The sequence below is a fragment of the Pecten maximus genome, chromosome 2 (genome assembly GCF_902652985.1).
Source record: "Pecten maximus chromosome 2, xPecMax1.1, whole genome shotgun sequence".
NCBI classification, from domain to species: domain Eukaryota; kingdom Metazoa; phylum Mollusca; class Bivalvia; order Pectinida; family Pectinidae; genus Pecten; species Pecten maximus.
Genome location: NC_047016.1, coordinates 34022845 through 34037201, shown reverse-complemented (window position 1 = coordinate 34037201; position 14357 = coordinate 34022845). Strand labels below are relative to the sequence as shown.

General features: G+C 34.4%; 1 protein-coding gene across 1 annotated transcript; it reads right to left on the bottom strand.

The window, feature by feature from the left end:
- Positions 1-1758: 1758 nt before the first annotated feature.
- LOC117321869 lies at positions 1759-11473 on the bottom strand. The gene is made up of 4 exons (XM_033876469.1): positions 11207-11473; positions 8157-8748; positions 3905-4022; positions 1759-3549 (listed from the first exon to the last, which is right to left on the bottom strand). The coding sequence occupies exons 1-3, from the start codon at positions 11210-11212 to the stop codon at positions 3937-3939; spliced, it is 684 nt and encodes a 227-aa protein (XP_033732360.1). The 5' UTR covers positions 11213-11473; the 3' UTR covers positions 1759-3549; positions 3905-3936.
- Positions 11474-14357: the final 2884 nt, after the last annotated feature.

Below are 14357 nucleotides of genomic sequence, written 5' to 3'. Positions count from 1 at the left end.
GTTTAATGCAATGTGCGCTAAAACCCTCAGATATTTACTCACATTATCTATATGACAACATTCAGTATTGACATGAATCCCATCCATGTCGATGTTGCAGTTTTGTTTTTGCCGCTCCTAATGGCTCCGCCGTCCTACTCTTTCTATTTCTATTTCTGAGTATAACATTTATCACGAAACATTGATTTCTTTACATAAAAGAATCAAATGAAACAGTTTGTTTTCGCTGGTTTTGTTTTATATTTAAACGTCCTATAAACATCTATGATCACTCTAGTACACTAGGTGTAGGCTACATGCGTATGGCGAGAGCGTTGTGGTTTTGAGGCTGCGGTATGTACTCTTTTTTTCTCACATACTTCACAGGGTTATCCGGCGGTTGCTAGGGAAACGATAAATCGATCTTACAAAACGGCGTAAAGACAGCCGGTTCGCACTATATGGCGACTGCTGACAATAACGTAATGTCATCATTTTATGCTGAGGAACCAAGTCGTAAATGATGACGTCATAAATTTTGATGCACAAGGAGCATTGAAGATGGTGCGATGAAAAACTTTCATAAAACTTACATTTGGTTGCAAGTAGGTCTAGAAAAATAATGTTCCACGAACATGGATATCCCAACCCCAATGTAAGAGTTCGGCTGGCCAGCACTCGGCAAGCCTCGCGCTGACTGGCCAAAATCTTACACTCGGGTTGAGATATCCCTGTCCACGGAACAGACCCATGTAAGATTATATTAGTCACCTTGTTACAGCGCGGAACAGATACCGACGTTATAGTTCCATCTCAAAGACGTATACTGCCGGGAACACTTAGCAGGACGCCCTATTTTGTCATATTTTACTGCCAACAGGCAAAACAGTCATCTGGAAACCAAAAATGAGGAAGTGTCACGGAAGGGAAACATTAGGAAGAAGTAATATATTTAGGTTCATATATAATAACCAGTAATTTCTTGAATGCTTTACGTTTTGATGATTTCACTGTCACATTCATCATACAAATCGCCAGTGAAACACGGAGGTGTGAACATGAACGACATTTGAAACTTCAATTTCTTTATATTCTAATGCCACACCCGTCTTACTGAACACCTGGAACCGCAAAATACCAAGAGGACAGTCCCTTTATTTGATTGGAAGGGAAAACAAAATTACTCATCACCACACCGACTATTTCAGAACAGTCGCAAAACTAAATCAAATAAGTCAGCTAAACAATGCCATTTACAGCAAAAGCAACCTTTTAAAGAAAAAATTAAAGAATGGCGTCTTGATAGGCCGTAGAAAACCAGTACTAAATCGGGACAACGGGACCCTTAATATCGCACACATACCGGCAGGTAATAAATAAATAACGACCTCTGTAGGGAAGACATTTCAATGTCTGGTGGAGACATTTTCAATGTCTTTTTGGCGGTTTTTATTTGGTTAACCCCACATTGGCTTATTATTTTATGTTTGATCAAAGTGATATTTTATATATGTATTTGGTATATATGAGTAATTTCATGTTATAATCTTCTATTATCACTTTTTCATAATTAATAAATATGTTGTCACCCTCTGTGAGGGTGGCATTCATTCAAATACAGTTGTTGTTGAGTTGTTTCTTGTAAGTGTGTAGATGCATAAATGGGCTTTATAATATCAAGTGAATATATCTCTGTCATAATAACAAATTACTAAGAGCAATACTGTCTGGTTAAGACGTCTGAAGGTATACACTACAAAATATACAAGCAACATTTAATCGAGGTATGCCGTTCTTTATTCTCCCTAAAAGGCGCAAATACATATGTAGCATATTTTTCATAAACAATATGTATAGGTGTAACAACCCTCGAAGCAATGTTTTCCGAGAAACTGTGTCATTCACAAAAAAAACTGTCACCTCAGACGTGCTATTATACATGTAATCAGACAATCTAATGTGTAAATACCAGTACTTATTTAGTTTATTATAAAAAGTAAATTATGACGGCATTACAAAACTATTTCTTTCTGACAGCCTGAACACATGTCCCATTAATCAATACAGCGAGTTGTTTCATACGATGTTTTAAGATTTTCAAGTATTAAACCAGAAGTCAGTGAATATTACAACCTATACTAGTATCTCTTTGTTATATCGCTCATCACTGATCAACATTACTGTGAGACACCACGGGTGTGACAGTGTTGTTACATTGATATTGTATCGTTAAAGCAATGGATAATTATGTTGAAAAAAAGTATTTCAATTGTTAACAAAACAATGTTATCAACACATCAGATGAAAATACGTTAACAGACAAACAAACAAAGAGTAAAGATCATTGAATTATATTGAAGTTTCGTGCTATCTTGATTGTGAATAACGGAAGAAAATTATCAACACAAACATCAAACATCTGATTCAAGGCTAACACTCATACACATGAAAAACAGCATTATAAAAGACAGCGGTTCATACTAGTCACAAGTTCCAAAAACGTTAATTGAATTTACATACTAAGTTACCAATCAAAGATTATGAAACATGTTTTTTGCAATCAAATGTTCCATGTGTTGAACTCTAGTAAGGTGACTGATTTGGACCTTGACGTACTGTCGTGTTAGCGCCCCAACAAAGCGAAGAGCGACAGAGCGCTGTGTTCTTCGCAAGCGCTCTGTCACACAATCCATCTTCGCTTGGAGGACAAGAACAGTGCGATATGGCCAAAATCAGCCACCGTTTTTTTTTCCATATTACGATCATGTTCTTGCTTGGTTGTTTAACATAACTGGAGATGACGGCACGAAAAATAGTTTACACGTAGTTTGTTGGGTTATAACTTTGTGCCACACCTTACCGCTAAAACCACTTCATAAGATGTATTGAAGTTTGATTAATGAATGTGACGCATCGAAGGGAATGCTAATTTCATTGATCAGTCTTGACTCATAGCCTCTTATCGCGAGAAACCGCCTTAAAATGTTTTTTGATTGTGCTAAGTGATAATCTGACTTCAGAAATCCATGACTTTGTATAAATCATTAACGTATTTTTAGTGCGTATCACGTATGCCTTTACCAGCATGTATGGTTACATACATTGTTAAGTATCAGCCAACAGTCAGAGGTTCATTATAGATGGAACACTGAAATGATATCCATATGCTATAAGAACATCTGTAACGCTAATGTTACATTCACTCTTCATTGTATTTGTGTTTGGTCAATATTCCATTGACGTTCTGTATGTTTACATTGATTGTGATGGTCACTTATGCTTTGTTCTTCACCTCTGAGACAGAGGTAATTTCGCTTTGTTTCTCGTTATTACAATGATATGCTTGCTTGTTTAATTCAGCTGAACACGACGGCACAGAAGAGAAGGCTTTATACAATTAACGAATTAGTTACGTCCCGTTAGATTCAAACCTATATCTTTATACAATAATTTGAAAACTTCTAATGTAAAAGGAGCGTTTCTTCAGCACAAAGTGTTGCAGCTGTTGACAGGTAGGCCGCAAACAATAGCGAAGTATCCTCATTATGTGTGGTTGTCCCAAAAATGATTCTGTAATAAAAGGCAAATCCCGTGTAGGGTAAATTTAAAGGATGCAGATGCGATGGTTGAAATTAAATATGATAGGATTTTCCAAATGCAATACAATTTTTGTTTAATAGTCGTGCATTCTGAAGCGCACACAATTATGCTACAAATCGATAACAAGTCTACATTTTCAGGATCTCGTGATGTTTGTTCTTCACAAAAGAATTCTTGTCAGATTTTTGGCAGATATATGTGATTAATTAATAATTGTATTTACAGGGTGAAATATTATCAAAATGTAAATCTATTAAGTAAGAGAAAGTTCAAGAATACTCCAACAATAGAATGTCAAGGCTGAGGTTTAATAGTAGCATCTCACCTGTATCCTGTCAGGTTCCACCGTTACATTGACTACTTGTCATGTAATTGAATACGTAAATCGTTCGTGTCATCAAACGCACGTGGTATCCCTACTTTGGATGTAGACTGCAGATTGCCTATTGAAGATATAAAATGAACCTATGTTTAAGACCATTTACCAATTATAATGAAAACGATGTGCAGGAATGGACGATATCAATCAATGATATACAATGAATATAGGTGGATACATTGTATACAGGGATTACAACCTTCGAGTTAGCTATTATTTTTCAAACGTTTAATTGATACATGTACCATATTGCCATTGTGCAGAAACTAAATATAAATGTACATATATATATTTATATATCGTACATTTGTATAACAGTGAAAAGGGGATCAGTAAACGCTATGGCATATAGAGAAGGATTATTATGTAAATCACTTTCACTTAAAATCGTACAATGTAACATGAACTGGCACGTATACTCCTCGTCAGACAGTACAGAAATATATAATTATGTAATTAACACCAACGAATAAGAAATATTATTTTAATCTATGTAAGATACATTTGTCCCATATATCTATCCCACATAGGTGCACCGAAATGACATCAAGTCCGGGGACTACATTTTAGCACCCGAACATTTTAGAACCCCCTCCCCCTTGGGTTTTTAGTGTGTTATAAAAAAAGATGTAAATACTAGCCTGGTCTATAGGGAAAAATTCCAATGACCTTGATCAAAACTCCGAATCAATAGAAATGAGAGCGGTTGATGATGTATTACAAAATGACAATATGAAATTATGCAATGAAGATTTTCCTTAATATAATGAAAATATCAATTTATATATAGTATGACAGCTATGGCGTTCCATATATGAGTGTTTTGCAACACGTTGTAGTACGGTTGTACTCAAATTGCTTATTTGTGAATTGTTGTTTTGCAAATGATGACTCCAGATTGAACTTTGGACTGATATTATAGATGTTTACTTATCGTTACAGCTTTCAGATTTAAGTGCTATTCTAGACGGAATTATGATCGGAATGATGGAATATTGCTATGGATTTAGAGCCTGATTACACGCCTTTACTACTAGTAAACACATCTATATACATATATAGTTATGCTATGTTGTAAATGCGAAATTTACTATTTACATAAAATTGTATTTGATTTCGGAGCGACCTTTTAAAATGCATATAAAAGGTTTAAATCTTAAGGATTTATTCCCCATGCACATCTTGTTTCGAGATTAATTTACGTGTTACATAACTATTTATTTCGATATTACCAATGTGTTTCATTAGTCTTATTTATTTTGTGTGACAAATGTAGACAAAATGGTCTGATTCTCCAGATGGAGATATATGTCAGAAAAAATATGTTCGGGTGAGGAGGTGTTTCTTCAACAATGAAGCTTGATTCCGTTTTCCATCAGCTTATGACATTTCCCAGCACAAAAAATATATATACCCTTTAAATAAATGTCGCTGATACTTAAAATGACATCTGCAGAATGAAGCGATGAAAACATACCGTTTCATCAACATGTCGAAAATAACATAAATTATAGGCCTGTATAAAAAATATTGTCCTTCAAGGTAACCCATCCAGACACAGAATATGAGATGAGTCTGGAAACATGGCAATACATCTTAGGTATACCTGTTATCAGGTTATACCCTTCAGTCTGTTCTCGTGGTGACCATTAACCTTAGATAACTATCGTCAGTTCCGTCTTCCGTCACATGGCACGCACTGCACGTGCTAAGATGTACGACTTTACCAGGGATAAACGATCTTATCTGTCAAAGTTAGGAAGCAATAACAATGTATCCGCTCGTTTTATAGTAACATTGACGTGGATCGTGTCAGGTCTGTTCTGAATACGACAATATTTCATTAGAACAGGGAAGTAGTGACTGAGGTTTATCTTTTTTTAAATATTGATTTTATATAAATTCACTTTTAAAGGACACGGCGGTAAAAATTTGATTTCATATTTCCGTATTTGTTCCCTTCAGTTACTCCTCTGATTTGTTATACTTCTCTTTTGTATTGTAACTATACAGCAACATTCACATGATGTCCATATCAGGTGTCATTTCCTGATTAATATAATGTGGTCTTCGTCATTTATGATGTAGTCGTTATATCTTTTAATGCCACTGAATCTACTGTTAAGATTTTTGTTCTAATCATTAAAGGCATATGCATGATTTTGATATTTCATAAACGAAATTTTGATTTCCGACAATTTACTTTATGTTTTATACAACGACAACATTGTATTTTAACCGAATGGAAATGTTAACTTCCATAATCAATATGAATTCCATCTAGAATTGACAACATTAATATCAAGTGCTGTAAATGCCAATACAGAAAATGTAATTTAGGTCATATAATAAATGAACATGTATCAATAACTTAAACGTAATAATTCGAAATAAGCAATTAAAATAGTTATATCTTATTTTGCTCCAAATGCTATATACATACATCTGTTATCTTGTATGTACATACAAAATGTATTAATAAAAATGTCTTTTCTTTTATGAATTGTCTACAGCTTTATCACCATATAATTGTTTTTCATTCGTACATGTAGTTACATTGTCTAGCAAACTCGCATATGCTTTTACACATGATAGGTTATGTACTGCCCCGTGAAATCGATTAAATATCAACACTTTGTAAGTGGTTTTGTCAGTGTGCATTGTTCGCTTTGTTGGGTATGATCACTGCATGTGAAGAGCGATCGTGAAGCATGTTAAACAAATGTATGAACGTCCCGGTATTGAAATTAACATTGGCGCTTAAAACGAAGCATGTAATGTGTCCACGCTATTTATTCAGCTGCCTGTCGGGCAAATTAATGTTTCAAGCACCAATTCAGCCTCAACGGCACTCGCAGTCGTGTATATATCCACACCGGGTTTGTCATTTCTCATACTATGTATACGCTGAAAACAATAACAACCCAACTGTTTGATTTACCGACTGAAATGACGACAACTGATTCCCCGCTCAAAACTGCAGTTGAGACATTCAAGGTATATTTCCTGTTAACACAATGTGATTATATATGCATTTAAAGATTAACGACTTGCATGGTAGGTGCGTAATATACATATTGACATTAAAATGCATGTATCTTCTTTCCATACTACATTGAGCTTTATATATGTATTGTAAAATGTTGTAAATATAGTGTATTAATCTACTGAATATGCGTTATATGGTAAATGGTTGTAATACTGTTATATCTACATGCATCTAGCATTCGAGTGCAAGCTAGGAAAAAGGCTAAAAACACATAACAAATAAAAAAAAAAAGACAGTACGCTTCACCAGATAGCTAGCAGCACTCATCTTCAGATGCAAACAAATTGTGTAGCCAGCTGGGTATATGCAATGAACGAAAGTTCCGTCAATAATTTTCAAATTGATTATCGAAGATATTTTAAGATTTTTGCGTAGATTCTGTTAATATATACTGGGTAAGAAACTGGATTATTTAATTTCCCGTAATTTTCCAGTGATAAACAAATCCCCTCTTCTATGCAGCTCTCAAGCTCATCGGAACCAATAGTATTCGAATAACATGATCACTCCAGAAAAAAAAGATGCATGTTTCATTTAATACAATATAAGATTATTTTGGAACGTGAATACTCCTAGAAATCGCAATTGTCACAATTGAACATAGTTATGATGCGAGACATTTAACTACTGTAAACGTACTCATTTTAGCGCACTCAAACATCAGTGCAATGCTTCCATCGCGTAAAACCCTAAAATAACATCACCGCTAAAATATGTCCGTATACAGTATCACTAATGTTGTAATGTTGTATTGTATTCCTAGATTCATACACGGTTACACCAATTAACATAGCATGATACTAATAAACTACAATGCATTCTAAGGATTGATTTATATTCTGAATTAAATGTGGATATATGGACATATACATGTATGGACCGGTAAATAACAAGTAAGGGGAGATGTAGGTGAAGTTCGTTTAATTTCCAGGAACATAACATCTAACCACAATTTAGCAAAGTACTGCATGCGATATATCAGAAATTAAAGTATGATGTTTTTGAGAAAACGAAAGAGATGAATAAAGAGAAAATACAACATTTAGGGAATACTTCGTTAGATATCTGTAAATACAGATTTATTTTCTGATATTTTATTTTAAAGCAATATATACAGTTTGTCGTTTGTGTCGTCGATAATAGCTTTACCTGTATATAATGGTAAGTCAGTGTCTTCGTTTAATGTTTCCCTCCTAAGATCAAATCGTTTTCCAAAACGACCTTGTGGTCGAAATCTTTTTTCTTGTCTTCTGCCGCAAAAAACAGCTGGCAATTCTAAAACTCCAGAGTCGGTTCTCGGTGTGTTCAGGGATGCGAGCTGTTCCTCCGGGTCTCGTTCAAATCTTCCGTGTGGGTGTCGTGATCTGAAATCGAACTGGTCTCGTTTTCCAAATCGAATATGTGACATAAATCTGCGTTTCGACTGCAAATATGATCGCTTTCCAAACCGTAGCTGCGGGCGAAATGACTCCTCTAGAATATCCTTCTGACCGGTAATTCCATATGAATCGCGTTTTCCGAACCTTAACTGGTGCTGATATCGTTTCTGCGTCGTCGCTGCTTGTAACATGGAATTAAGGCTGTTCGTTTCCTGTTCCTGAATGGAGCATTTGAGTATGCATTCTTCATCATTGGGTAAGCAGTCTGAACACATATGTGCATAAGGAAAAGCTTCCAACGTGGTACATAGGGCAAGCAGACATATTGCCGTTCCGACACTCAAGTTGAACAGGTTATTCATCTTAAAAAGAAGAGGAGAAAAACCTTGTCATCGTTTAATTATAATTAGAAAGTCCATCCTTTCAAAGAACTGTCTACAAATGAGCGTGAGAACATTGATGGAGTAGATAATTGAATTTATCAAATTTCAGAATAATCCGCCTTTTAATATCCAACAAACATTAAGTCATTAGCTTGAAATACAAGGCACGAAGCAAAAAGACACTCATTTTAAAATTTCCAAATATCTTAAATCATATTCTTTCCTTCCCGACGGCTACCATAATAGATTCTCAATTACTATATGATACTATAATGTGAATTAATGAAGTGTGTTGATACAATTCACACGCAATGATGGCTTGTGTATCGATGGACACATTACACGTGTGCTCACAACTCGACTAGAAAACCTTTGTTTAGGAATATTTCCTTCATATACATGCTTCTCACAGATTTTTCATATTCTACTTTCTCTGGTACATGTATTTCCAGCGGGCCGAAGTTAGCAGCGGATTCGTTATTCGTTATTGGGGATACGAATACAGGCAGTGGATTCGGGATTCAATTACCTATGTTTTATTAGTATTTTTCTGATAAACTATGATTGGAGATTCGATTTTACATTTTTATTTTGTGATTCGAATAACGAATTTGCTGCCAATACCGTATTGTGGATTCAGTTCTAAATGATATTTCTTTTAATTGCCATTTTGACGATTGGATTCAAATAACAAATCCGCTGCAGCAGTGGATTGGGGATTCAGTTACATCTAAGTATTTTGTCTTATAATATATGATTGGGGATATGAATTAAGAATACGTCAATTAAACATCAAGAACTGAATCCACAATACGCTATTGGTAGCAAATTCGTTATTTGAATCACAAAATCAAAATGTAAAATTGAATCTCCAATCATAGTTTATCAGAAAAATACTAATAAAACATAGGTAATTGAATCCCAAATCCACTGCTGACAGCGGATTCGTTATTCGAATCACCAATCACATATTATCAGAAAAAGACTTAGATGTAACTGAATCCCCAATCCAGTGCTGCAGCGGATTTGTTATCTGAATTCAAACGTCAAAATGTCAATAAAAAGAAACAGCATTTAATCATAAAATACTGAATCCCAAATCCGCTGCTGGCAGCGGATTTGTTATTTCAGCAGCGGATTCGTTATTCGAATCCCCAATAACGAATAAAGAAACCGCTGATAAGTTCAGCCCGCTTGTATTTCCTAGTGTTTACGAAAGAGGGATCAATGAAACGTCGAAGAAATTGCGAAAATATTTTTTTTCTCTTGCCTTTTGTCATCCGGCATTTTGTTTAACGTCAAAAAAGTGCTAATCATCATTTTAAACGACAATTTCGCTGCTATCATAAACGTGTAGAATTTATGAAATCGAACATAACGACTAAGTTTTAAATGTTTTGAAATAATATTTTGATGTTGGCCGTTAATCACGAATCTGTCATGTGGTTCATACAAACATGCAAGCTAAACCCATCGTAAAAACTCATGCGTTATTTATAAACGTCTCTGGTCAGGATATTGCATTATAAAGGAATTCAGCAACTTCCGGAATTGTATTTTTTTCCTGATTTCTCTTCCTGTTCATCATAGCTCGTTTTGAATATAAAAATAAATTGTCAACAAACTCAAGTGATGAAAAACGAGAAAAATATGGGTTTTTTTTTAAATAAATTGTTAACAAACTCAAGTTATGTAACACGTAAAAAAATAATCGGGAATACATATATGTATTTCTAAAAAACAAACAATATTTCTTGTTTAGTTAGAAAAATACAAATGTAAAAAACAAACAATATGTATATACAAATGTAGAAAACAAACTGTACAAGAGAAAATCAGCTGGATGATTAGCTGTTTGGTCATTGTAAGAATGCATCGTATCAAAGAATAAACATCAGGAATATGCATGAAAAAAGGTGACAGCATCGACCTGTACGTGATATCGGAGATAGGTTAAGTGAGCGGTGTTGCTAACTTTGCGAAATACGTAATATTCATTATTCATAATAACATTGATTGATTGATCTAGTAAAATACTTAATTACAAAATCTTGATTTCCATAGCGTGACACAGTTTATATGATTTAAATGCTTATTTTATATCATAGCATTTAAGACGAAATATCAATTACGAAATAAAAAGAATCAATTTGCTCAGCATAATACTTCAACGGTTTTGTCATTATTATATCGCACGTCTTGTTACAAGGACTTGCGTAATGTAAAGGTGATATGTGAATGAATTACTAATTCACTGCATGTAAATGTAACTCAAATGATTCAAAATCTACTATAAATTATAACATACAGAAGCTGATATGCTTACGCATTGCATCTTATACAACATGTCATATTATTTTATTGTTATTAATAGAGCAAATGTCTATTAAATTGCTGATCAATTCTATAGAGAAATTCAGAATAAAACGATACTTACTTGCATACTTTTATATAAGCACAGCTTGGTGAACGCTGAAAGTTCAGTGAATCACTTTAACGTGAGTTGGGTAATTTCTTCTGGTTCGCAATGATAGTAGGTAGGAAATGCAGTATACTTGTGTAAAGTATTACCGATTACAGTTAGTATTTAACATGAAAACACACCCATATCGCAATGCACTGATTAACCGCTGTTGTAATAATCTGGATATTTGGTAGTGTAATGACGTGTTGCACGCGCTAGCTATCAACTGAGTCCCCTGAGGTGTTGAGACGAGGTATATATAGTGACATACGATCCCTCACGACGAACGCGGACAGATTTGACGTTGACACCCTCCATATCGACGGAGAGCTTTGATGTTTATCTAACGTGTGTGGGCATAATGAACAGATAAGAGAACATCATGTCAGATTTAAGTACGTCCATTGTTTGGTACGTCAAGGTAACTACTCTGTATCGTAGTTGGAGACAAATAACCACATTGCAATTAAAGAACCAGAATTTTACAAACTGGAAACATAATGGACCAGTTGAATTTAAAAGTTACAAAAGACACACAAAATTCTAGCTCTTTTCAATACTTTGAGAGTTGAATACAGGAGAGTCACAATGAACTGTATCATACAGCTGCTTGTCCATCTAGGACTCGTCAGTGATGTAAAGATCCTAAAGTGTTGATACCTAGGAAGCGAGTGAGGAAATTAAAAAAAATCAAAATAAGTCAAAATATTAACATCTAGATGTTGAGGTGTAACATGCCCCTTCATTCAATACATTTGATTAATTTTAATATTGAATTTGTCTATATTCATGCTCAATATTTGCATATTTGAAAGAATATGTATATATACAGTATACACACTGTAAATACTCAGCATTGCAACTGCTTTTAATGAAATTACGAAAAGCTCGTAGTAACTATTGACCGATATTTGGCTATTATTGATAAGTATATCATCTACAATGAGGAATCCTTAACAACACATCTCTCAAAGAATACTGAATATAGTCCGTGAAACCTAGCAATTGGCGGAAACATGTAGGCAGAAAACCATTACAATCTTGACGTAAATGTACCTGAGGACATCCTGTTGGACATTTTCACCTTTGATTGAGGGCATTAGGAAATGATAGCTATTCTCATTAATATATTAAGAGTATACCATTATTTACACGTTGTGGTATAGGCGGATAACAATATTTTTATATTTGTAGGTGTCACAGGGTATGCAATGGGATAAAATCACCTGTTACAGATCCTAGATATGTTGCTTCCGGTTGATGTTGTTAATATATGATAACTCATTGGCTCGTCCTTGCATTGATGATTCAACAGGATAACATATCAGACAGACTGGTAAAGGAAAAGTTTCCCTTTAAAGAGTTTGCCTAGGTTTAGTTTCGACCACGTCGGTGGTTATCAATAAAGCATAAAAGCATTTCAAAAATACCTTTTAAACAATTTATCCAATATGTAGACAGGTGCTGTCACTCATCAAACATTACATCTCATAATGTTGTGGGAAATAACATAGTATGCATAAATTCAATGACTTATTGAGTAACTAGGCTCTCAGTTAATATGAAATTTGAAATTATTTAAAACAATATCATACATATATCAATATAATATAGCAGATCAGGCCTAAAACTGTAGAACTGTTGCTTACAGTGATTAGTACCCGTTGACTTCTAAACCAATCTTGAATAAGAGAACTAAACTATAAAACGACCCGGTTCTCAGAAGTATCTCCCTTGAATAGTAATAAATATATAGCATCATGAAAAGAAGTGAAATCTATAAGGCAGGGTTGTCGTATGTACCGCGCTCTCTTGTATACCCTTTCATAAGATCACATGATCTGCCTCGGCCAATCAAATCACTTTTTACATTCATTCTTGCGAAATGTTTCTCTCACGTGAACACTACAATTATAGATTTATCCAAGATACTATTTCTAGGAAAATGTTCTCTCCCTATTCTTATTCATGTTGTCAAAAATAAAGGTTACATTGTATCATCAAATAAGGGCAACGTAACTAGGTAAGGACATAGTAATATGACAAGTATTTTCTGTACTCGACATGTGTAATGCTGCTCACAAATACTATGATATGGTTTTATGAACACACTGAATTGATAACACATCTCGTATAATTAGGCGTCCAATTAATGATAATATGGCGCTCATATCCATATGATATATTTATCTTATCTATAAAAGGACAAGGAAATGTGTCCATAATGCTAGATTTGCATGATATTTGAATTGGCAGCTCACTTCAGTGTAAATGCCGGTACACTCTCACTGAATATAAACAACAATTAAACAAGATCGCGATAGTAGTTTGATGAATAAGTTGAAATCATTATATTAATATTTCTCACCTCAATATGATTCTCCTTTCCTCTGCGGAAAAATATTTGGCATTGTTGTAATGTTCCTTACAAAACAGTTCAATAAACAACAGTATGGAAAAAGAGCGCTGCAGAACACAGACCCTCGTAACTAACTTAATTTTATGTCCACTACAGTACTTATACTATATCAGAACTGAAAAACGGAACCATCTATTGTAAATCATCTGCTTCTGTGTTTCATGTACAAAAAGGACAGAACGTTTGAAATAGTTAAGTAATTATTTGGATTTCGACCGTTCATGGTCTGTGTTTCAAATTTCATGTGCGAAAGTCGTTTTTTTCATATTATTTCCAACTACGTTATGTGTTGTTTGGATTTCAAATTCAATATTGATGGTCAAGCATACTGTGTATAACATAACATTACTTGTTTTCTTATTTAGATATGCAAATTGGACTGAATAATTGTAAATAATAATAAGTTTTATATACTGCTATATCATCGCAACATAGACGTCTCAAATTTGTTCACAAATTATTATCCGTGGTCATAAGAACTTTCATAACCAATGCAATTCTAAACTCCCGGATTATACAGCCGGAGCTGCCATTTCGGCGCTAACAACGTACACATGACATTTCTTGCACGGCCCTTCCACGTTCATTTACAGCTAGGTTGACTGAACTAAACAGAATAAAGAAACTGGATAAAGAATACATCACAGTGCCTGTGTCAGGGCTCTTTGGTCATGTAGCCCGGGGTTCTATCACTAGACCACCGCA